Here is a 25428-nt window from a genome sequence, read left to right as displayed (position 1 = left end):
AGTTCCCCCTGCTGCAGTTTAGTGCTACGCAGACAATCCTCAAGACGACTTAGCAAAGCCTTGCTCCTTTCTGCTCCTGAATGGCCAGGAGTTTCTCTTTTAAAAGATTTTTGGCTTAATGCAGGCACAGAGAATGTGCAGTCCAGAATGTGTTGCTGCGAGTCCAACTCCCAGATTGGAATGCAACAACACAAAGAAGGCCATGTGTTGCTCCCTATTTCCTGGTACATCGCTATGTGGAAACCAGGAAACCGTGGTTCAAACCAAACTCTGCCTAGTCCCAGTGAGTAGGCTTCATAAGCCATGGTTTGAAGTTGACTTACTATGAAACTGTTCCAAGTGTTTGGTTTAAACGTGGATCCCTGGTTCATATGCAAGCTAAACCACAAGTCTTAAAAAATGTCTCTCTCCCCCCGCCACTGCGAAAAAACACAAGATTACTCACTTCTGTGGAGCAGCATCACATACTGGAGACACCTTCCAGTTCAGAGTTACCAACTTTTTTTTTTTACTAGGCCCTGTTTTTGTGCAATTAGCATCAACCCCATCCAGTCATAATGCTCATCTACATTAGAACAGATTTCTGCACAGCTCAAATGCTGTTAAAGGCAACCTTATCTCCAGTGTTCAGGCTTGACTGGGTTGAGAAGGTCTGTGCATGTGAACACTTCTATGTTGTTTTTGTAAGTATGTTATTTATTCATGTAATTACTTAAAAAAAAAAAAAATTAAGGTGGGCTTAAGGTTTAAAAACAAAAAAAATCAGGGTACCAAGGCAGAGTAGCCTGGTTTTAAAGAGAAATATTCAACGAGTGGGCAATAGTTTGCAGCCTGCGATGTGGGTCATTTCCCCAATCTTATGTATAATCAGATTATGATTGCCCACCGTGCATAAATTCTGCTCTATTATAGACTTTACCAATAAGATGACTGGTAAGAGGTGAACAGCAAATAAGGAATATGTCACATGGTGTAGCCCTTCTGGGACTGTTCCTCTTCAGACAGCGTAAAGCAGACCCCATATTTTAATGCCTCACCTCCCAAACATTCATGTGCAATGTTCACATGTCAAGTAGTTTAGCCTCCCAGCGTTATCTCTCCCCCGCTTCCAGTATGAAGTGGTCCAGTCCTGGGAGGGCTCTTCCATGTGACAGTTCTCAATCTCTGCTCCTCCTGCTTGTGAAAGGTTTGCAGTGGAAATAACCTGGCCAGAGGCAACCAACCGTTTATCCTGAAAGTTCCCATTGCCAAAGACCACCTCCTCACTCCACCAAACGCAATCTGCTACACAAGAGAGACAACCATCATCTGGTGGTGCAGGAAGAACCTCAAGCCTTGCTCCATGTGGTTTCCCAGCATGCAGGCGCAACGAACTGTATGTAGTGCTTCTGCAGGCTATATTGTTCTCAGGGGACAGGACTAGTACAGCCCTATCCTCTTCCAAAGTGAAATTGGACACAGTTTCTTACAAGTTCCATATACATGGCATGGCAGCCATTAGCACCCGGCCTTTCTTTACAGACATTGACAGACGAGGTTTGTTTTGTTTCTTGGCAACTTCAAGCTCTCGCTTGCAGTTAATCTGTCAATAGGATTGCACATGGGCTCCATTTCTGCATGCAGAAAATTGAGTGTTGTCTTTGTGCAGTTCAAAGCCAGGTCTGTTTCTTTTAAGGCTTTTCTAATTCAGTCTGTCTCCCTCTTTTTCTTTTTTAAGAGACCAGGAAGGCTCCAAAGAAACTTGCTTCTTTATCCATGTCCACGAGCGTCATATCACTGATAGAGACAAAAATCCGATCGTTCCTCTTTAGCTGGAACACACCCCCTTGGTAGATTGAGTAAAGTCCGTATTCTGCCCTTTTCGCCCAGCAGCTAGTTCTTGCGCTTTTCATCAGCAGAATCGGGTCTGGGTAAGTATCAACGCGCTTGGAAATGTACTGAACCATCTGCCTGGGATTCCTGACGCTGTCCGAGTCAGGGTCGGAACGGCGCTCGACACCCTCCTCTTCACGGAACCGGAAATACGTTTGGGAGTAAATGTAGTAGTAGCCCGCTTGCAGTATAATCAGCTCCCCGTCCAACATGCCTACGTTGTGGAGGAAAGAATGAGGCCAGCTGGCTGTCTGCCACGTGCCAATTTTGACTCCAAAACGGCTTCTGCTCGAGGAATCTGCAGCGGGTTGGAAAAGAAGGCAAACGTGTATTTTAGGTGTGTAAAAAATAATAATAATCCAGAGTAAATCCCAAACCTTTCAAGTACAAAATAAACAGCTAACAGTAATAATGAATTAATTGCAAATGTGTACTTTTGCAAGTTGAGTACTTTTGGAAGTTCTTGACAGCTTTTTATTTCAACCCAGTCTCTTTGCTCACCCTAATGCTCCTAAAGACATACAGCTCACCATTCATTTTGATGGTGTATGTTGTTGTTTATTGCTGTTGCTGCTGCAATATACAAGTGGGACCTGCAGCTATGTGTTGCGATGTACAGTGAGCTCCTGTTCCAGGTTCCAGCCAGCCCTTTCACAGGATATTCCATTTCACCCCCCACCAAGACACATGGCAGTCTGTAGCCACTGAACATGCTTCGCATTGTGCTGTTTTTTCTCCCTAAGGCTTTCCCACCACTTACGTTTTCTTTCTGAATATCTGCTCCTGTAAATCCTGGGGAGTTTCTCCCAAGCTTGCTAACAATGCCCCTTTTCTTGTGCGTGGATGATGCCCATTTTAACTATAAAGCGATCAACCAATCAGAAAATTCTGAGTTCAACCTTAAGAACATATAGGACTGGTGTGGGGAATCTCTGTTGCTGAACGACAGTCCCCTCTGCCCCGGCAAGCAATAGCCAATGACAGCGGATGAAGGGAGCTGCAGCTGCTGAACATCTGGAGAGCCAAAGTTTCTCCCCACACCAGATAGATGTTATCTGTTCTGCTCAGAGAACACTCCAGAGCGGCTTATGTTTTGCTTTTGAGTGCTTTTATGAATTGCATGTGTTTCTGTGTAAATGTGTCACATTGTAATGCATTTATAGTTATGTTTAAGCTACGGTGCAAGTCACTTGGAGACCTCTTGTGTAACCATCAAGTTTAATTAATAATAATAGCAGTGATAATAATATAGAAATACGATTAAGCAAAATAAAAAAATACCATTTAAAACAATAGCCATCCAATATTTAACACAGCAGCAGAATCGCACATTAAAAGCAACATCCAAATGCTTTTCTTTTATTACCTAATTTAGCAGGTGCATAAGCTGATTGACGTAAAAATATAAACATACTCTTGCCGGAATAACATAGCGACTTACTCTGTGTGGCCCAAACACTTTTCCCAATTCTGCTTCCAGTCAAGTGAGCTGCTGTTCTGGGGACGACACTCTGACTCACAGTAGAATCTACAGTAGAAGCATCACCTTGGATGGAAGAGGAAGAAAGGTCAGGATTTTAATCTTGAATTACTATTGCAACCACAGCACTGCTGCAGGCGAGACAGGATTTGCATATGGACTGTGGTCATCATTCTCCCTTTGCAGCTTGCGGCTGAAACACCTGGTGTCGTATGGCATGCCTGGTGTCGTGTGGTGTCAGGGGAGCGGCAGGTGGCCAGCCCCACCCAGGCAGCCCATGGAGAGCTGGCCACTTTTGGACCCAACCCTCTGGACAAAAGCAGCTGATGGGGAAAGATTTATGCCTCAGATCTTGGACAACAGCTAACAGTCAAAGCCGGATGGTGCTTGGGCTAGATCAGGGGTAGTCAACCTCTTTATACCTACCGCCCAGTAATGCATCTTTCTTGATGGTAAAATTTCCTTACCGCCCACCAGTGCTCGATGGAAGGAGGATTCAACTTGTGCTATAGAACCCCCTACCACCCACCTAGAATCCTGAAACACCCACTAGTGGGTGGTAGGGACCAGGTTGACAACCCCTGGGCTAGACAGATGACTCGCGTGGTTCCACCTGAGGCACGGTTTCACATGTCAGGTGCATTGGTACTCCAGACTTTTTGTTCATTTAGCCCAGTGCTGGCTACTCTGGACTGGCCGCAGTTCTCCAAGAGCTTTAGCAGGTCTTTCCCATAGGCTATGGCCTGATGGAGGGAAACCAGAAAGGGGTCAGAGGAAGGCAATGAAACATCGTCATCCAAATGGAAAACAAGCCCAGGTAGGAAGAAAAGAATGAATGAACTGGTCGTAAATGGCCTGGAGAACATGTCAGTCAAGAGGACATGACAGCTCTCTTCAAATACCTTAAAGGCTGTTGCACTGGAGGAGTCAAAGACCTGGGTCTTTTCTACCCCAGAGGGCGGGACTAGATCTAATAGGCTTAACTTATAGAAAGGTAGTAGATTCTTCAGCTGAGCATCCCTGCTGCTGAATGGCGAATGCATTCTCACAATGGACCAGTTGGGCTTTTCAGGCAGAAAGGTGGACAGCCATCTCCACATTCAACCAGTGCTATACCAGTTGCACTGCCTCCTGGTAGAGTACAGGATCAGGTTTAAGGTGCTGGTTTTAACCTTTAAAGCCCTATACGGCCTAGGACCCTCATACCTAAGGGACCGCCTCTCCTTTCATGTCCCACAGAGGACCTTACAGTCTTCAAATAAAAACATCTTGGAGATCCCGGGCCACAGGGAGGTTAGGCTGGCCTCAACCAGAGCCAGGGCTTTTTTGGCTGTGGCCCCAATCTGGTGGAATGCTCTGTCACAAGAGACTAGGGCCCTGCGGGACTTGACATCTTTCCACAGGGCCTGCAAGATAGAGCTGTTCCACCAGGCCTTTGGCCAAGGCACAGTCTGACCCCCTCTCTCCTTCTGTAATCCTCATAGAACTCTAGCCCAATGGTTACCATTAATTTGACTCTGAAAACTGTGTTATTTTACCGTTGTTAGCTGCTCTGAGCCCGGCATTATTATTATTATTATTATTATTATTATTATTATTATTATCTGTTGGGGGGTGTCTTAGTCCTGGCTTCCTTGCATTAGAACTGGCAACTGGATTAGACGGTGCAGGCCCCCTCCAACATTATAGGTTGTATCCAACTAAGCGCGGACCCACTGAAATGGATGGACCTAAATTAGTCACGTCTGTCATTGTCAGTGGGTCTCCTCGTGATTTGGATACAACTCTGTGTATACCACCCCAGGCCCCCAACCTCTCTCGCTACTGAGGAAACCTAACAAGCGAATAGAAAGTGAACCCGTCTAGTTGACGCCGACACAAAACCCCACAAGTACACTGCAAAAATTATAAATTTTGCCACTCCTCCTCTCTCCCCCCGCAAACTTCTTCCTGACCTCATAACTGTATTCAACACTAATGTCTCATAACAAATGGAACTGATCTGTAGAAAAGGCTGTACAACTTGAACAAAGCGGCATGTACTTTTGTATACCTGAAGAAGCGTCTCCACCCCCATCATTCAGCCCAAACACTGAGGTCCAGCTCTGAGGGCCTTCTGGTGGTTCCCTCACTGTGAGAAGCGAGGTTATAGGGAACCAGGCAGAGGGCCTTCTTGGTAGTGGCACCCATCCTGCAGAATGCCCTCCCACCAGATGTCAAAGAGAAAAACAACTACCAGACTTTTAGAAGACATCTGAAGGCAGCCATGTTTAGGGAGGATTTTAATGTCTGATGTTTTATCATGTTTTTTAATATTCTGTTGGGGCTGCCCAGAGTGGCTGAGGAAGTCCAGCCAGATAGGCGGGGTATAAATAATTTGTTGTTGGTGGTTTACAACAAGACGACGAAAATGTTTAACAATAGTACTAGGAACTACAGGACTAAACCTGCAACACACCTCCTGCATTCAAAGGACAGAGCTATGGCGCTCCCCCGACGACATTCTTTGCCTTTTCTACTGATGCACTTTCCCCCCCACATACACACGACTCGTCTTCCACCACAATCTACACATTCAAGTTTCCAGTGGATTTAGTCATTGGGCATTTGCAACACCAGCATATTTACTTCTCCTATCCACCCCCGTATCCAGCCCAATACGGTGAGTAAATGTGTTGCCTGCATCAATACCTTGGACCGAGGAGGCTGCCACTTCTGCTTGGTTCCTGGCTATCATCTGCAAGAGCAAATACAATCGGTTAGCTTTTTCCCTCCCTGGTAAATTAAGAGTAGCAGAATTCCATTCTGTAAGCTGCCTAGCAATGACTCCAGCACAGCAAGGATGGATAGCAGATTGTGAGTCATCAGTGAGGCCCCCCCCCCCCCTTTAAGGTACGCTAGCTTAAGGAAGACTGCTACGTACCTTTTGGGGAACTAGGATTCTTGTCAATAATGCTGGACACGGTGGGCATTGTTCATTTAAGAAATGCACACAGGGAGGTTAGGCTGGCCTCAACCAGAGCCAGGGCTTTTTTGGCTGTGGCCCCAATCTGGTGGAACTCTCTGTCACAAGAGACTAGGGCCCTGTGGGATTTGACATCTTTCCACAGGGCCTGCAAGACAGAGCTGTTCCGCCAGGCCTTTGGCCAGGGCACAGCCGGACCCCCTCCTTTGGTAATCCTCACAGAACTCTAGCCCAATGGTTGCCATTAATTTGATTTGAACTGATTTTATAATGAATTGATTTTAGAATGCTGTATTATTTTACTGTTGTTAGCCGCTCTCAGCCCAGCTTCGGCTGGGGAGGGCGGGATATAAATAAAATTATATATTATTATTATTATTATTATTATTATTATTATTATCTGCTGAAAATTATTTCTTAACTGTCCTTCATCAAAAGGTTCCAAGATACGAATGCAAAGCTATGAGAAAAACTCTGCACAACATACAAATGCAACAAATAACATTGTAAGTGATGTTAACTGTGCTGTCATCATGACCTTTCAACTGTGCGTCTTTTCGATGCCTTTGTGAACCTGTCTATAAAGTTCTCTTTCTACAGCAGCCTTTCTCAACCTGTGGGTCCCCAGATGTTGAACTACAACTCCCATCACCTCTAGCTAGCAAGGCCAAAGCTCAGGGATGATGGGAGTTGTAGTCCAACAACATCTGGGGACCCACAGGTTGAGAACCGCTGCCTTAGACGTAAAAGAGACGCCTGTGGATCTGCTCTTGCTTTGCGCGCAGTCTGTGGCATCATGCTCAAGGCTGCAATCCTATATGCACTTACTTGGGAGTAAATCTCAACTCAATGGTGTGGGCTTCAGAGTAGACATATACAGGTATAGGATAGGAATGGTAGAGCCATTTCATACATTAAGTGGAGGCAAAACCAGTTTTGCCACAGAAAGTATGCCCCACAGACATAGCCCATTGTGGCAGCATGGGAAATTTACCTGTATATCACACACAGTGTTTCCAAGTTTTTGTTGCATTTATTACTATTACTATTTATTATCTCAGCCCCTGCTCTTTGGCCTCTAATAATTACTTATGGCCCGCAAACATAGCAAGTAATAGTGTTTATTTCCTTGCTATGAAAAAGATTCGCCCTGCTGATTCCTGTGTATCATCAAGCTGTTGTTGAAGGCGTAGGAACACAGGGCAAACTGTTCTTTTCCTGGTCAGTTGGCAACCCTGCCAAACACTATTTGTTCCATTTGTGCTTCCCCAACCTGGTGCCCCCCCAAAGGTTGTGAACTATAGCTGCTATCATCTGTGGGACTTGTAGGCCGGACAATTTAGAGGGCAGCTGGTTGGGGGAAGAGTGCTTTAGATCCAGGTACATCCTTCAGAGTCTGACCAAACTGCGGGAGGCAGTGGAAGACAGGAGTGCCTGGCGTGCTCTGGTCCATGGGGTCACGAAGAGTCGGACACGACTAAACGACTAAACAACAACAACACCCTCCAGATGTTTAAGGTACTCGATCTACAAAAACTGCAAGCCCTGAAGGGGGCCAAGATTCTTGTAGCAAAGTTCTTTTTCTGATTTCACGTGATACAGGTATTACAGGCGTACCTTTTTTATTAATCGTAAGAGCTGCAACTTGACTTGCCAGCAGGGGTCGCCCTCTTCATTGTAACTGGAATCGTCCAAGTCTTCCAGGGAAAAGTTTTCTCTGGTAAGGCAAGCATAGCCGTTCTTCGAGTAAGTATCTCGAAGCTGTGTTTGGAAAAAGAAGAAAAAAAGGAAGTGTAAGACAATTGGGCAAAACTCCAGAGAGATCGGGAGATGCACAAAATTTCAGTTAAGTGAACATCAGAAATTTCTTCTGTAGGTAAGTAGCAAAGCTCTTTCTGTTCTTAACGCTGCATTGCAAAAAATAAAATTAAAAAAAAAAATTATAAAAGACCTAAATGGTTAGTCTTATTTTTAAAGCAGATGTATCCCAGGGAGCAAGGGACGCGGTTGGTGCTGTGGGTTAAACCACAGAGCCTAAGACTTGCCAATCAGAAGGTCGGCAGTTCGAATCCCCGCAATGGGGTGAGCTCCCGTTGCTTGGTCCCTGCTCCTGCCCACCTAGCAGTTTGAAAGCACATCAAAGCAAGTAGATAAATAGGTACCACTCTGGTGGGAAGGTAAACGGCGTTTCCATGCGCTGCTCTGGTTCGCCAGAAGCGGCTTAGTCATGCTGGCCACATGACCCGGAAGCTGAATGCCAGCTCCCTCGGCCAATAAAGCGAGATGAGCGCCACAACCCCAGAGTCGGTCACGACTGGACCTAATGGTCAGGAGTCCCTTTATCTTTTTAACCCAGGGAGCTGGTTTACACTAGATCACTCTATTTGTCCATCCAGATTAGTACCGTCGACTCTCACTGGCTGCAGCTCTCCAGCATTTTGAGGGTCTTCCCATCTCCTGTTCCTCTCAACTGCAAATGCCAGCGATTGACGCTGCGTGCAAACATCTCTCCCTATATTACAGGGAGGGGATTTCGGCAGAATCATCAGAAAATTCATCATCACTGTGACAATTCTGTGGAACTCTCTTCCTTGAAATATGGCTCCCGGGTAACATTTGATTTCACAGTGCGATCCTAGAAATGGTCTGCTCAAATGCAAACGCCATTGAGTTCGATGGGGATTTCCCCCACATAATTGTGTACGGGATATTACGTTAGCAAGCTCATGGAAGGCTTACTTCTGAGTAGGCACAACGCAGATCACATCGTGCTCCATGAATGCTTTTAATGGACCACTTTTTATTGGTTGTTTATAAAATATGGGGGGGGGGGTTGGAACTGCACCAATTCCATTTTAAAAACAAACCAGTATGTGTCACCTCTTGAGATTTCTGGCAGCTTACTAAAGCATTTGTGGAGCCGAAAAACATTTCTGTGTTTGTTTGGGGGGGGGGAGCAGGATATACCCAAGATTTAGCAGAAGAAAAATAAAGGGAGTCTCTTGCACCCAAGTGTATTGATTCACGGAGCAATGAAAATAGCATTTTACAATTACACCGAAAGTTTCTCGTAAAATACAAAGAAAAGTCCCAAGAAAATAAGTCACAAAGTCACATCAAATTGTTGGCAAGCTGAATGCTAGGGACCCTCAATCTTAGTTGCAGATGAGCTGTTGAACGCAACCAGTCAGTTTCTCCATGGAAAGGCACTGAAAGACCTTTTCTAGCTACTTCACTGGGACCAGGCAAGCATCTTTTTCCACATCTTCTTCAGCTACTGGCGGACCGTTTCAGTACATCAGTTTTTCTTGCTAGACTGGGGCACAAATCTTCCGGAACCCTACAATGCGTCGTTGGCCACTTAGCCAGTTTGGCAGACGTTTTTAAGCCCAAAGCCGTAAGTCGTGATCCTCAACAATCCAGAAAAACGACTAGGTCTGTGTCGACGGAAGTACTGTGAGGGGGAGAGCTTTATTTGTAAGAAGCACACCACCACTGCAGGGTGTTTTAAACATGTTTTGGCCCCCTTCAGCTCCCTTCCCCTTCCTTCCCCCACCCCAATAATATAATATTCTCTCCTCCCTGGGCCTCTTTGCAAACATCTGTTACTCTCCATCCTCCACTAAGGCCTCATCCAGATACTCTTTTGTGTACAGGTCCATGCTTTAAAACTCTGTGTCAGAGCGCTTTCCCTAAAAAAACCCCCACTCTCACTGAAAACTATTCTGTGGAGAAACCAAATTGCCATTTGTCCAGATTCAGCTTTAAAGAGCTGGTTTCCTTTGGGATAGTGGTGTGGCAAAATAAAATAAATAATAATAATATTTATACCCCGCCCTCTGAGCAGCTTCCAACACATTTTTTTTTAAAAAAAGCAAATAATAAAATATCAAATATTTAAAACTTCCGCTATACGGGGCTGCCTTCAGATGTCTTCTAAAAGTTGTATAGTTGTTCATCTCCTTGGTATCTGAAGAGGGTGGGTGCCACTACTGAGAAGACCCTCTGCCTGGTTCCCTGTAACCTCACTTCTTGCAATGAGGGAACCGCCAGAAGGCCTTCGGAGCTGGATCTCTGTGTCTGGGCTGAACGATGCAGGTGGAGACACTCCTTCAGGTCTGCATAAAAGCGGGGAGACTCTGACACAGAGCTTTAAAGCGTGAACCCCGTGCCCAGAAAGTGTGGTGCAAAGGCAAAGTGTGAGTCAGCCCTAACTCTTGAATTGCTCAAAATAAAGAGACAGAAAACAGTTCAGTACAGCAGTAGAACCGACCATCAGTCCTGACGGTTCATATATTCAGTTATGATGTGTACGGAATCTTCTTAGGACAATCAATTCAACGAACTCAATGACGCTTACTCCTGAGCAGACATGTGGAAGATTGCACTGCTGAGCACCTACTGCAGTTTGAATCAAGTAAGATTCTTCCCCATCCTCACCATGGAGGGCAAATGTACCCCACCCACATCTGATGAGCAAAACCAGAATAAATAATGCACAGCAACAGTGTGGAATGAATTGTGCAAATTTGCTCAATAATATATGCAAGTCACTGGATTTTTAAAAGACTAGATCCCCCACTGTGTTCCCCATAGGAATCCATGCTCGATTCTACCGCGTGGCTCATTAGAAAGCCTCAGGAACAGGATTCCCCACCCCTTTTTTTCCCCAATCGATAATTTCATAGGTGTGGAGGACTTGTAAACAGAGGTTGCTGGCACCTCAGAGCTTTGCATCCTTGTGCTGAGAGGCAGCCAAGGACAGCCCTGCCTGCTGCACCTCACCGGATACAACACATCTGGATGTAAACACAGCTGTGCCACAGGTGACCTGGCTTGGCTGCAGTCTGAAGAGGCAGACTAGGTCCCAGGCGATGGGTGCGATGGAGGAGGAGAGCCAAGCAGAGGCGGCGGTAAAGAGAGAGAAGGTTTAGGAGGAATGTGACCACAAGATTGGAAGCATTAAGGGAGCTGAGAAGAGGCGGATTGGAGGACTGTGAGTGGAGCAACTGGGGTTGGAAGGGAAAGTGCGTACAAAACTTTGGATGGCGTCTAAAACAGCCATAAAGTCTCATGGAAGAGGCTAATGGATAAATAGAGAATTGTCTCCCCAAGTTGCCTCTGTAAACTTAAGCCAGCATGAGGCTCTGAAGGAATCCTATTAGGTGGATTTCAGGAACTATTGACTAGGGGCAGCGGCTTTGAGTCATGGAGCACTTTTCAGGAGAGAAATCAGTCATGCTTTTGTCGCCCTTATACCAAAGGCACATATTTATTTTTCTTCCCAATGACTTCGTGGAGCACAGTTTGGGAACTGCTGGACTAGGGGGAAAGATGTAAAAATGATCTGTGCAAAAGTTCAGCACTGAAAGGAAGATTCTCAAATCTGCAAAATCCCCGTTGCTCTTGCCAGACCTCAGGTGGTGTGAAGAACTGGAGTGAAACCCAGATTCAAATCACCACAGGCGCACACCACTGTGAAGAAACAAAGAGGGGACCTGTAACTGGATCAGGCTGAAGATCCACCCAATTATGCGTACTCTTGTGACTAACTGAATGCCCCTGGGAATCCCAAATGAAATGAAAGCATGTTTGCAAAACACAGGAAATTCTGGAACTCAAAGAAAACCAAAAGCAGACACATTAAAAATAAATACAATGAACATTTTATTATTCGGGGCAGAGCAAGGAGGGGAGAACCACCAAACAATACAAAATAAAAACCTTCCACCCACCCTGAAAACGGTATTAAGCAGTACTATGGACTTTAATATTGGACCTTTGGAAGACTGGATGATGGAGGGCTTTTCCAGCGTTGGAAGAAAGTTGTCTTCCTGGCGGCAGCTCGCTCTTCATTCCACCTGCCGTTGTGTCTTTCATTCGGTGGCCACCATCTAAAAGGGAAACAAGGTGGAGCATTTAGCAATCCCTTCTTCCAGTCGCATCTGCTCCCTCCCTCCCTATTCATCAAACGCAAGGCCAAACTATCCCCTAGAAGTTAACCTACCCAAGCAATCAATGTGGGAAGTGTGCCAGCCGCTGGAGGTGGGTTCTTCTTCCTTTGGCATGATTCGGAACCTCTTGAGGACCTGTCAGTTCACAGGGAGAAGAGAAACGTAGCCTTCTTCAGGTTATAAACCAGGAGTGGGGAGCCTGTGGCCTTCTATACGTTGTTGTTGTACTACAACTCCCATCAGCTGTGGTAAGACGGGGAAGACGGGAGTTGCAGTCCACTAACACTGGGAATACCACAGGTTCCCCCGTCCCTGCTATAAATACTGCCATCACACCACACCATGGCTCTTTTCTTTGCCACTGGTGGGCTCCCACCAATACATACGTACCCAATTCATGCATTCAGTGGACAACGACGCCTTCTGCTTTCCTTTTCCAGAGAATCAGACCTTTTTTTGCATTCCTTTCCAGCGAAACTCTGCAGCAGTTTGCATCTCTCTTTCTCTGTGTGTCTCAATCTCAGGATCGTGGGTATGAGTCCCACACTGGACGAAAGATTCCTGCCTTGAAAAGGGGGTTGGACCAAATTATCTTTGTGGTCCCTTCCAACTCTACAATTCTATATGGAGACTTCTGCACAAGTTTTGAAGGCGTACAGGAAGACCTCTGTGCGAGCTTTGAAGCACAGCTCAGGACTTTGGAGGTACCTTAAAAACCACAGAGTGGCCAAACAAACAAACAAAAACCCCCACTGTCAACTAGTTGAAGCTCTAACTTCCGGTCAGCGCCATTAGCTAATGGCGGATTCCCTTTGATCTCAGAGGGGATCGGCTCCGTGGAAATCGGGTCCTGTGCGCTGCGGCGGAGCGGGGACCCTTAGAAATTGCAGGCAGTGAAGCCTGCAAACGTGGGGACTCGGCGGGCACCCTTCAGCGCCCCCCCAACTCGCGAGGAAGCCTTTTCCGAGGCTTCGGAGCGGAACGGGGGAGAGGCGCGGTGCTGTGAGTCGATTGCTGCTTTCACGGAGCGAAGCCGCATTGCCGTTGCTGGAGAGCGCTGATTTCTATCCTGGAACAATTGGATCTTAAAGGATTATCCGTGAATAGGCGGAATTGGATTGCAAAAAGATTGACTGAATTGGGCTTATTTAAAAAAAAAAAAAGACTGATTGAATTGGGCTCACTGGAAAGGAAAAAAAAGGACTGAATTGGCTTCCGCGGCGGGAGGTATAACCAGGAAGTCTGCCTCCCGTTCTGTAGATAGTGTAAAGCATAGAGACTTTAGAGCTAAAGTGCTGAAACCAAGTTTGAAAAGAGCTGTTTTCCGACTTGAAACTTTTCTGAATTTACCCTTCTGAAAGTAGGGAAGGAAGGGGGTTGCTTTGGACTGTGTAAAGTTGTACAAAGAAAGGAGAAGTGTAAAAATCACCTGGGAACGGTCTGCCAGTGAGACGTCTCAGCTGTCAAAAGCTGTTAAAGGGATCTGCTGACAGTAAGGTGGATACATTGTGGCCAGCTTTGGTGTGACTGGCAGAATTCGAGACCAGGGAGAAGGGTCGATGGAAGAAGATTGGAAAAAATTCAAAATATATCTTCAAAAATATTGTAATATAAAAGACTGTTAGAAAGATGTTGGAAAAAGAAAATTAGGTCGTTTTGGTAGATATGATATAAAGGATTAAGCAAAAATGAGTTGATGAAATTGATGAAACAGAGGATGATTAACTACATTATTTTAAATTGAAATACGCAAATGAAAATAAGGTTAGAAGGATTTGCTGGAGGTGAGAGGAGGTCATGGAAATAAGTAAAGGGGAAAGGTTATGTAAAGGTTTAATTTGTTTTTGTTCTATTTTAACTCAATGCATTTCTATATTTTTTGTTTCGTCTTCTTTTTTACTCTATTTTATTGTTCACTTTTTTTCTTGTTATTTTTCGCTTTGTTATGGTTAAATTTTTCTTTGTATTTTGTATTGTTTCTTTTTCTTTTTTTGTAATTTGAAACTTGGAATAAATATCATTTCAAAAAACCCCACTGTCAACTAGTTGAAGCTCTATCCAAGCTTAGCACACTTCTTTCTCTGTAATGGAACCAAGCCAGCAATAGCAGCCAAGCCCATTTCCCTTCTAACCCAATTTGTTATGACTTGGCTTTACCCCAGGGCAGACTGGGTGGGGGAATTTTCAGTGTCATTTTCTGCCGGTGGCTAGTTTCTCACAAACTATGAGCCAGAAAGTTGCACGAATGTTGAGCAAGGAAAAATACAGGGATGTGAAAAATCAGCACAGGCCAACTCGCCCCTCTTGACCCATGAAAACCATTTTACCCCTGGGGCATCTCTGCATTCCTCAGCTTAAGGTAAAAGCCAGAGGAACCTGGAGGGGGAGGAGGAAAAGCAGAGAAAACAGGAAGTCTCCAATGAGAACAGCATGCCTCGCATTCTTCCTTTGGTCCAGGTAATAAAGATATCTCCGCATTCCAAATCCTCCAAGCCATCAGCTACAAAAACTTGCATGGGTCATTTGCTTCTGCGGCTTCCAAATCCGAAGACTGGTATAAAATACGACGAGATTGTGATTTTGTTCAAGGAATGTGATCTACTCACACACACACAATAAAGTCAATTGTGGCGGGGTTCCCCTTTTTCATTTTCTTGCAGCATCCAAAAAATAAAGTGCTCATTTGTTTTCTCCGCAACCCTTTTGGGAGCGAGACTTGAAATCTCAAAATCCACATTCAGGGGAAATGCCTCCACAGCCAGCCAAAATGTTCCAAAAGCGGCGCGCAGAGTTTTTGTGTTCTCCAGAAGGACCCAACTTGGGTTACTCATCCACGATTTTCCTCTTGGAGATGGGACCCAAAAGAAGAACCAATCCATTCAGCAGATTCACACAGCTGCATTTTCACCCTTCTACACAGCAAACAAGTTGTGGAAAGCATTTTCATATGTTAGACCAGTTTTTCCTTTCCATGTAATGCCATCACTGAGAGCCCTGCAAGGAGGAAGCTGCTACTGGTGGTCAAGAGCGATTTTCTTTGTTCCCCTTCCTGGTTCCACATCCTGCAGAAAACCCCCTTTGAACAAGGCTCTTAGAACCCCCCAACTTCAGAAGATGTGGCCCCAGAGATGATGTGGCACTTGATCAACAACAGAAAGCAGCCAAATTCAATGAGTTGCGGGAAGGCAGGGGGACTAGGCTGAACAGTAGTCTACTTTGATTGGCTTCCACTGTGAGATCCTCCATAATCAACCGTGAAGCCTAGCGCCAGTCTTATAGAAACTCGGATATATATATAAGCTAATTGGTGAAATTCGTTGTTGTTAATTTCATTTCTCTGCCGCTTTATATTTTAAAGGAAAAAAACTCACAAGCGGCTTACAACACATTAAAACATTGAATAAAACAACCCAGAGACAATAAATTTCCATGGATCAGCCGGCTGGCCGGTGCACAGCATCTTTTGTGAAGATGTCAGTCGCCAAACCTGGCGCCATGACACCTTCACTTGGTCGCAAAATGCGCCTGGGGAATTTTGAACACTGCTCTCTGTGTGGCCCTCAGGACTCTTCCAGACCCCTCTTCTCCCCAGTGCTGCTCCACAGCCTCCTTTTGCATAGCTAGAATGTGCCCTGGAACTCTGGAGATGCCTCTTTGCTTGCCTAGATGGAGAAAGAGGTTTGTGGGTGTGTAGAAACCTCTGAACTCCTCTGTAGCTGCAGTGCGACCAGCCAAGTCAGAGAAACTTCCATTATTTCACCCGCTTCCCCTTTGCCCAGCCACCACTTGAGAAGTGGCCAATGACATCATGCAGTCTTCAGATTGAAGAAAAAGTTCCCCCGTTCTCCCGCCTAGCAATTCTCTTTCCCCCGAAACTCCCGCAACACAATGCTGAAAGTCCAACATTCTGTAGCTATGCTGTGTCTCAGAATTTTCGCTTTCAGAGCGGTTTTCAGCCCACAAGGATGACTCTTGCAATTAGCCAGAACACTCTGCATGGGAGAGTTTCATTCTCAACAACAACCAGGGCTTTATTTAAGGTTAATGCTGTGCGGGTGGCCGAGTCGGCAGATTCAGATGACTCCAGGAAAAAGCATCTAGCCAGGAAAACCACAACAGATCTTCTGCCTGAATGGTTTTGAACTTCTTTTTTAACAAACTATCCAATTTTTTTTCCCATGGTCTAGTTAAGTTATTTATGACCAATGCAATAACCCTCCCCCCGCAAAAAATTGAAAACTTGATAGAAAAGGAAAACAAGCAAGAGGAAGGAAGAGGGAACAAAGGGAATGAGGTCAGGGGAAGCAGAAATCGCAAGTTAAAGTCAACTAACAGTTTCATTTCTTCTATACAAGGCTATCAAGTCCTCTTATTCATCACTTAGTTCACCCAAGGTGAACTAAGCTAGCAAGTCCTCTTATTCATCACTTAGTTCACCCAAGGTGTTTGCTCCAAAAGCAGAAGAGGGCGGGAATTTTGTGAAACGTTAATTCCCCCCCTTTCCATAAATACAGGGAATTTAAAACTAACAAAGAAAAAGCAGGTTGTGCACTAGTGCAACCCAAATCAGACTTTTAGTTTTATGCTTACTTAGTTTGTGAGTAATATCCACTGAATTTTGTGGGATTTATTTCAGAGTAATCATGCCTAGGGCTTGGGTTGCATTAGAACTTGTTGCCTCGTCTGCAGAACGCATTCTAAATTCCAAGATCCGGATTTTGAACAAAATTGGAATTGGGAGAGAAAACTGGACCCAGGGTTATGGGGCGCTGGCAAGAGAATAAGCGGTGTGTTGACCAGCCAAGCTGCATCAGAAAATGATAAATGCATGGGTGTTCAGGAGCCAATCCTGGACTTCCTCCTCCCACTACTTGCACAATCTGGCACAATGAGTTTGTTTTCTTGTGAAACAGCAAGATTACAGGATTGCACCATAAACTGCAGGAAAATTTACAGAGAAGGCAGCAAGAGAAAACACCTGGGCATTCCGGTTTCCAGAACAATTATGTACCGTATTTTTTGCACCATAACACTCACTTTTTTCCTCCTAGAAAGTAAGGGGAAATGTCTGTGCGTGTTATGGAGCGAATGCCTATGGATGGTGGGGGGATCTGCTGCAGTCGTGAGCAGAGGATCCATGGTTCCCCTTCCTTCCCTCCTCCGTGGCTCGCTTTGAAACAGCAAAGCGGGAGAAGAGGCACTGAGTGGGGAGGAGAGAGGGACAGAGAGCCTGCTTGCTTTAAAGGAGCAAAGCGGGAGAGGAGAGGAGCCGCTTACACGGGTCACCCCAAATTCACCATCAGATCACATAGCATGTCCATGGCTACAGCTTGCACCAAAAAAATCACGCACCCACTGTTGCCTGGGGCTGCAGTGGTGCAAAAACGTGGTTACAAAGCATGGATCCACATGGATCCTCAGGATTTTTGCATTGGGCTACCCCAAACTCACCATCAGATCACATGTATGTGGCCACAGCATGAACCACAAAAATCATACATCCACTGTTTCGTTTAGATTTTTTTTCCTTGTTTTCCTCCTCTAAAAACTACGTGCGTGTTATGGTTGGGTGCGTGTTATAGAGCGAAAAATACGGTATTCAGATTTAGCTTCTGCTAAAAACAGACAATACTAGCAACACGTCTAGGTAAATAGGTGCACAAGGAAGTCGCTTTGAAAAATTAATGGGCAGTGACCTAGAAAAGGGACAACAGTACAAGACTTTTGGACCAGTTGTGTGTGTTGCACTCAAGCACAAGGATTTGGCTCTATGCTGTTAGTATTGCCCCTCCAAGCACAAACCAAATTCCACCACTTCCTCCCTTACCACCCCCCCTTAGTACAGCTGTGGAGAATCTCCAGATGGTGTCAAACTACAACTCCCATCATCCTTGGCTATGCTTGCTGGGGCTGATGGGAACTGTAGTTCAGGAACATCCGGAAAGCCCAAGATTCTAGATGTTGGGAGTACAGCTCCTATCAGTCTTGTGCAGGCTGGATTTGATTTAAATCACTAGTCAGTAAGAATTGATTTAAATTATTTTTTTTAACAGAAAGACTCATTCTTGCTGGTATTTACAACCAGATGAAGGTTTCATTTTTGGAATAATAAATTTTCAGAGTAGTTTTTACAGTTACATCAAAAATCACTGATTTGCTTATACTATTAGAAATACATTGACAGATAATTATGAAATTAATGTGAGGTTTAAGAAGTTAACTGTTTATATTTTGACAACTTTTCTGCTGTACTTTATTGGAAAGAGAAAAATAATCATTTCCTTAATAACAATTTAAACAATTTATTTAACTAAAACAGTAACAATATAGCATATGTATCCATGTTTGTTAACTGATGTGGTTAAACTTTTTTTTTTAAAAAAACACACACCTTAGATTGAGTTTTAGCACACATGAAAAACTTAAATCTTTATTTCCTGATGAGTAGCCTTTGAACTATAATGTAACTTAAATAGAAAACTATCTTTAGAAAGATTTTTCCTCCAAAAACATTTTATTTTAAAAATCCAATTTAATTTTTTTTAAAAATCCAATTTAAATTTAAAAAAAAATCTGATTTTTTTATTTTTAAAAAAAATCATTCATTTTTATCCACCCTGGTCTCATGGCTAATAGTCAATGAGATGGGAGTTGTAGTATAGCAGCACAGCTGGAGGGCACCGCGTTGGCTAACCCTGGTGTAAGAGAAAAGCCCGTCTGCAGGCTTGTGTTAAGAGCCCTGGCAAGAAGCTGTATAAAAGACCACAGGGGTAATAGATTGTGTAATCAAGGTTCAGCAGAGACCTGCAGGGAGTCTGCGCCACCAGTTTAATGAGCTATACCAGTGGTTCCCAATTGGTGGTCCGCTGCCCACCATGGCAGCATTCACATAACAGAAACTACCATAGAGTTAGCTAAATTTTCAATGGCAGGCGGTCCATGTAGGGGGTCTGCAGTACTTAGTTAATTGGGAACCACTGAGCCACACAACTAAGAGCACACTTTTCTGCCAGTTCCACCCTGAAACTGCACCACAGGTTTTGAAAGCTCTTCTGGACAAACACGGTAGACCAGGGGTAGGCAACCTAAGGCCCGTGGGTCAGATGCGGCCCAATCCCCTTCTCAATCCAGCCTGCAGATGGTCCGGGAATCAGCGTGTTTTTACATGAGTAGAATGTGTTCTTTTATTTAAAACGCATCTCTGGGTTATTTGTGGGAATTCGTTCATTTCCCCCCAAAAAATATAGTCTGGCCCACCACATGGTCTGAGGGACGGTGGACCAGCTCCCTGCTGGAAAATGTTGCTGACCCCTGCTGTAGACTTAACTAAAGGGTTGCGTTTTTGAACATACAGAAGGAACACTACAAGTTCTCAAGATGCCAGGTTTCACTGTAAAACTCTCTGTAAAATTAATTTATATTTTACGGAGAGTTTTACAGTGAAACCTGGCATTTGGAGAACCTTGAGATGCAAGGTTTCATGCTACTAAGGCATGCAACCCAAAGACCTCCTTGAAGCAATGAGTGTGTGACTTCAGCTTGACAAATCTGTCCTCTTTGCTCAAGTGAGCTAAAGTGAGGTTGAAGGAGAACTCTGGGTGATTTCTTCTTAATTGCCTGCCTTTTTATTCTGAGTTGTTTGTTCTTATGCACTTTCCTGGAGTAGGAGTCTTCCCCACCTTTCCCAAAGGATGTTAAGACAAGACTTAAAAACAAACAAAAAACAATTCTCTCTAGGCTAATAACTCTATTGTTTGGAAGACTTCCTGGTTCCTTTAAATACATTCTCCCTCCTTTGTAGCATAAGTGACAGCTGCCCAAACAATACCATGGGAAAATCCAGGATTGTATTTGTGATTGCATAGCCATGTGTCCCCACCCCTCAAGAAAGAAAGTAGAACCAAAGACCTTTTTCCAATTCAGATCTTATTTCACGTGAAAAAGTAATTAAAAAAAAGTTTTGTGGTTTTGTTATGTTTTGAACCCATCTTCCAGTGAAAATAGAAAGTTTCTGCTGCTATTCTGTCCACACTGCAGGATGGAGTGGGGTTCAGGCTCAAGAGTGTATATTGCTTTTAAGACCCATGCACTGTAGTCCATTGTTATGTTAGAAGTGAACATGAGCCTGAGAGAGCTTACACAGCAGTCCTGCAATGCAATCCAGTATTTTTGAGCCTATACAGTCATACCTCGGGTTGCAAACGCTGCGGGGGTTGTGCATTTTCGGGTTGTGGACCGCGCTGAACCCGGAAGTACCGGAATGGGTTACTTCCGGGTTTTGGTGCTCGCACGTGCGCAGAAACGCAAAATGACATCATGCGCATGCGCAAATGGCCAAATTGCGTCACGCGTGTGCGCAGACACAGCGCTGCGGGTTGTGAACGTGCCTCCCACACGGATCACGTTCGCAACCCGAGGTATGACTGTATTGCAAAGCAGGGATTCAAACACAGAAGTATGACAACAACCCTTCAGTGCAGTCAATTGTTATGTCCAGTTTTCTGTTGTGGTTGTTGCTTGCTTAAGGAAACACAGGTGACATTACAGAGTTGCACTTTCTTTCCCACCTTTGGGAGTCCCACCACCCAAGCAGAAAAGCAACTGGAAATGTAAATTTGGGCCATGGAAATAATCCCTTCTGCAGAGCCTCAAAGATGCAATAATTTGCACCCTTTTCCCACAAGGCTGTATTTCCCTACAAAGACACACATTCAGAAAACCCATTAGTAATCCAAGCCACATGGTTATTATACAAAGCTTATACAAAGCTACTCTGCAAGTTTATGACCCAGTTGCCTCTTTCTGCCAGGGGTTTGTTTGCACCACCACCAAATACATCCCAGTTTGCATCTGAAGCCCAATGTAACAGGATTGTGGCTGGAGATTCCCTTCCCAGCTCAAATTGGTTGCATGCCAAGAGGATAGTCCTCTGACTTGCATGCAGTTCTGCTCCCCCTAGCAAAGCACGGACAGGAACAATCCAAGTCACCTTGTTGAGCAGTGTATGTCAATCTAACTTTCTTAAGTTTGTGGCAGAAAGAGATGTTTGTCCTCTCCAGAAAGACTAGCACAGGGTAATTCTGAGACCTACAATTTCACTGATCATGATCATCTTCGTTCAGAGGAAGGAAAGCGTGGGAAATGCAGCCCCAGTATATAAAAAGTGCAAGTACAGTAAAGATAAATAAAGCAATAGCTCCAGGAATAGCTTGTGAGTTGCCCATGTGACCAAAACACTTGTGTGTCCAAACAAGAAATCGTAATGAAGTTCTGCACCAACGCTAGTCACAGAGAGCGCATTTATCACATTATTAACCTGGGACTTCATCCTAGTCGCATAGGGCTGACAAACCCTGGTTTGTCTTCACAACAACCCTGTCAGGTAGGCCAGGTTGAAATTCCCAAAGGCTTCCACCCTCCCTAGACAGCAGGGTAATTGATCAGGGATGATGGGAGTTGTAGTTTATCAGGTGCTGAAGGAAAACAGGCTTCTCCCCGCCCCACAATCATCTCTGCAAGAGTCCACCCAGCTATTCATTCAGTAAAGATGTATCTGAATAACTCTTCCTAATGAGAAGGGCACTTCGGTTCACGGAAGTGGAGAGAACAGAAAAATGAAAGTGGACGTGTGAATCCCCCCTCTTTGGGGTCACAAGAGGTTGTTCTACCTTCTTCTGTACCAATATGAGAACTCTTGTGTATGAAGAGCAAAGGTGTGGAAATCAAAGTTCTTCTATAGTCTCCTGCCCATGCCAATGCAGGTAATCCAGATATTTATTTATTCATTCCTAAATAACTCTTCTGGACTGTACACAACTGCACACATCAAGATTACTCTTAAGTTTCTGTCAGTATTACCAGAATCCACCTTTGCTCAGGAGTCCTGATGGCTGGGCTGGATTTGCATGAAAAGAAAGAGGATCTTTCACTGTATCTCCGTGATGGAAAGGTAACTTGGTGGCATGTTGCTACAACTGGAACACAAGCTTGTAGTACTCGGGCGTATTACAAATGAGAGATGCTTGGCAATTTTATTTCTTTTTATTACAACCACTAAAAGAGATTTTTATTGCATTGTTTTTTATGTAACAAAAATGACACACACACACACACACACACACATATGCAAAATCTTCTCCAGTTCAGAATGTAAGAAACCGTGCAGCCTTATTTTTGGAATGTGCTATCAATCTGGGAAGATCCTCGGTTATTTCTTGCCTAATGTTTGCTGTTATTTGTGTTTGTCTGTTTGTTGGAAAATTACTTTGGAAGAAAAAACAAAACAAAGAGAAATACCACTGTTGTCCCGCACCCAGATCGAAAACCCTCTCTTTGTTATGGGCGTTTTTGTTTCCTTAAGGAAAGGGGAGGAGGCAAACTTCCACGGATCTTGCCACCAAAGCTGGTTATAGGTACTGTTACAACCTGAGCTGTTTGATAAGGAATGCACAAAGCAGGCTGCCATCCCATGGAGTATCTCAGAAAAAACACTCATCAAAACAACTTGTAATTTCCCGATCCAAATGCAGAGGTTATCCTGCAAACAAAACCCTTTATCTCCTTTGGAAAGATAAACCGAGATACGGAGAGGAATTAAGCAATCAAAGACTTCTCTTTTCCAAGACGCCTTTTGTTTATGCCAGCTCAAATTTTTTATGACCATTTTTTTCTTTCTTTTTTTAACAGAAGGAAGCAAAACAAAAACAGGGGGACTTGTTGGTCACAGCTTGGAACGCCAGTTGAGTTTAGCCACTATTTGAAAACAAAAGCACTCTAGGTTTGGGAAAGAGCTTCCAAGGGGGCGGGGACGAACCTTTTCTGTTTTAAGAGAGGGTTATGGAGCCATTTAAGTCTCTTACACAGCAAACCATTTGCCCCTTGCAGTGTTTGAAAGCACATTTTCAACAGCAGGAAGAACCTGGGGAGGAAGGAACATTTGTGCTGTGTCACAGGGGTAGGGCTTCAGCTACAGTCAGCATAACCAATGGTGAGGGATGATGGAGGCTGGAGTGCCAAAACATCTGGTTCGCCATTGGTGGTTTAAGTAGAAGAGCCCCTCTTTGATCTTTTTCACTTGGCCATCTGGGGGTCATCCATTCTGGAAAGAACAAAGACTCCAGCTGTCGGACCCCCTTCCCCAAAAGTGAGCAATGGTGTTTTTTTTCTCCCTTTGCCATTTTGTCAGAGTTTTCACAACAGGCAGAATCGAACTGCAAAAACTTTTCCTGCAGCTCCAAAGTGGCTGACGGCCAGGGTCACGGGAGGGAACTGCATGTCCGGAATGCGCACAACCCACACAATGAAAAGAACAATAAACTACTGACACAGAATGATAGCATGATGGGGATGCAGCATTATTGATTATGCCGAAGACCTACTGCCAGGAGTGGGGAAGGTTTGAGCTATCCATAATTTGCAGAACTACAATTCCCATCATCCTTTATCATGGGCCAATACAGAGGAGGACTGCTGGGGGTTGGAGTCAAATAACATCTGGAAGGCCACAGGTTCCCCACCCGCTCCAGATGTTGCCCAAATCCCTGGCCATTGGCCAAGCTGGGTGGAGTTGGAAGCAGTCCCAGCTGGAGCGCCACACATACTTTTTAATTTGGAGGGCGAAGAGTTCTTGTAATGTACCTCGCATTCAAATCTTTTGCCCCGTTTCCTCGGAAGCAAGTCCCGTTGCGACCAATGCAACTTGCTCGCAAAGCACTGGGATCCCGATCCTGCCGGAAGCATTATAGCCTCAATGCAGGATTACCTTGAGAGTTAAGTTGCATCGGGTTGCAGACGTGCAATTTCCGTTTCCTGGGAAATAAGCGCGCGCGCTCAGGGCTGCAAAACGAGCACTCCGCCCCATGCACTTTTACTTGCAAGTAAGCCCCACCGAAATCAGTGGGACTTACTTTAAGGCAAATAGGCTTAACTCCTGCCAAACTTTTGTTTTCAAGTAAATAGAACCCGTTGAATGCTAAACTTCCCCCGGTTTCTTTGTCCGGCAAAGAAAACAAACGGTTAAATGAGTTTGAAGAAGTCAAAACAAACGCGCAATTGAAGCATTTTCCCGTTTTTATTATCCTCTCCCTTCCTAGGAGTTTTACTTCAAAGTAAGCCCGGTGGGGATCGTTGGGATCCCTCGAATTAACCACGCCTCTCCGCCTAATGGCAGAACTTTCCTTTTGCTTTACGAACAAAGAACTAAGGGAGGGTAAGAAAGTTGGGGCGCGGGAGCGATCCGGCCCTTAATCCGGAGAAACAAGCCCAACGTGTTGCAACTCGCGTGGGAGCATAAAGGCAACGCTGCAAAATGGAGAAGGAAAAAACCATGCATTTATTTTTTAAAGCATGCACTCCCTGGGAGCTATGCCCCAGTGAACTCAACGGGATTTACTCCCGGGGAAACCTCTGCAATCTATCTAAATATACACATAGGCATGCACTGCGAGGAAGCTGCAAGGATCCGCCTGCCTGCGGCCGAGGAAAAAAAAAACCCCAACACGGATCCCCCCCACGCGCGAATTCTCCACTGACCTGTTGCAGCTCGTTGGAGAAATAAAGGAAGGTAATAGCCACGCATATGGACTGCAGGAGCAGCGAGAAGATGAGCACCAGGCCGCAGGTCTGGCCGGTGCTGGGGCCGCTGGAAGCCAGCATGATGTTCGCTGGAGACAAAGGGGAGCGCGCGGCGCCCCGAGCATCCGCTTGCGTGTCTGTCTCGGTGGGGCGGGCTGGGGGCAGAGGCAGACAGGATGGCGGCTGTGCTCCACAGCCTCTCCTACTCCTCTCTTTAAATGAAGGTGGAGCCACTTCCCGCAGTTGAATCTCTTTTATGTCTCCTCCTACTCCTCCTGCTGTCCCTGCCGCCTCCCTGGCCATAGGAGGTGAAGAGGAAGGGAGGAACAGAAAGCTGCAGGCAGCAAGGCGGATTTATTTCAAACGCTCCGGAACGAGCTGCTGCGCTCTTTTGTGCTTTGCAAATCTTTGCAACCCCTTTGCAAAAGCATGCTTTCGGCGTACAAAGGGTGCCCCGTCAGCGTGGTGCTGGGTTCAAGGGTGCAAAGCCAGAGACAAGTATAAACAGAAGGGGTCCAAACAGAGATGGGGCGTCTGTGGCACCTTGGGGTGTCTAGCCAGTGTGGAACATGGTCAGGGACAGG

General features: G+C 45.1%; 1 protein-coding gene and 1 long non-coding RNA gene across 3 annotated transcripts; one reads left to right on the top strand and one right to left on the bottom strand.

Moving 5' to 3' along the window:
* Window positions 1-484: 484 nt before the first annotated feature.
* On the bottom strand, window positions 485-25071 carry TNFSF10 (TNF superfamily member 10). 2 transcript variants are annotated; one of them, XM_081008300.1, is made up of 5 exons: window positions 24803-25071; window positions 7935-8078; window positions 6044-6089; window positions 3314-3418; window positions 485-2170 (listed from the first exon to the last, which is right to left on the bottom strand). In XM_081008300.1, the coding sequence occupies exons 1-5, from the start codon at window positions 24923-24925 to the stop codon at window positions 1713-1715; spliced, it is 876 nt and encodes a 291-aa protein (XP_080864426.1). In that variant the 5' UTR covers window positions 24926-25071; the 3' UTR covers window positions 485-1712. The 2 variants fall into 2 exon arrangements, with proteins under 2 accessions (XP_080864426.1, XP_080864425.1); XM_081008299.1 differs by lacking the exon at window positions 24803-25071 and adding an exon at window positions 12097-12406.
* Window positions 19587-20245, top strand: LOC308478557. The gene is made up of 2 exons (XR_013987150.1): window positions 19587-19655; window positions 19747-20245. It is a non-coding gene; the product is annotated as an uncharacterized lncRNA (long non-coding RNA).
* Window positions 25072-25428: the final 357 nt, after the last annotated feature.

This window comes from Podarcis pityusensis, assembly GCF_964106645.2.
Source record: "Podarcis pityusensis genome assembly, chromosome: 5".
In the NCBI taxonomy this organism is placed as follows: Eukaryota; Metazoa; Chordata; class Lepidosauria; order Squamata; family Lacertidae; genus Podarcis; species Podarcis pityusensis.
Note: the sequence above shows the minus strand (reverse complement) of the source record. Positions and strands in the feature narration are given on the sequence as shown.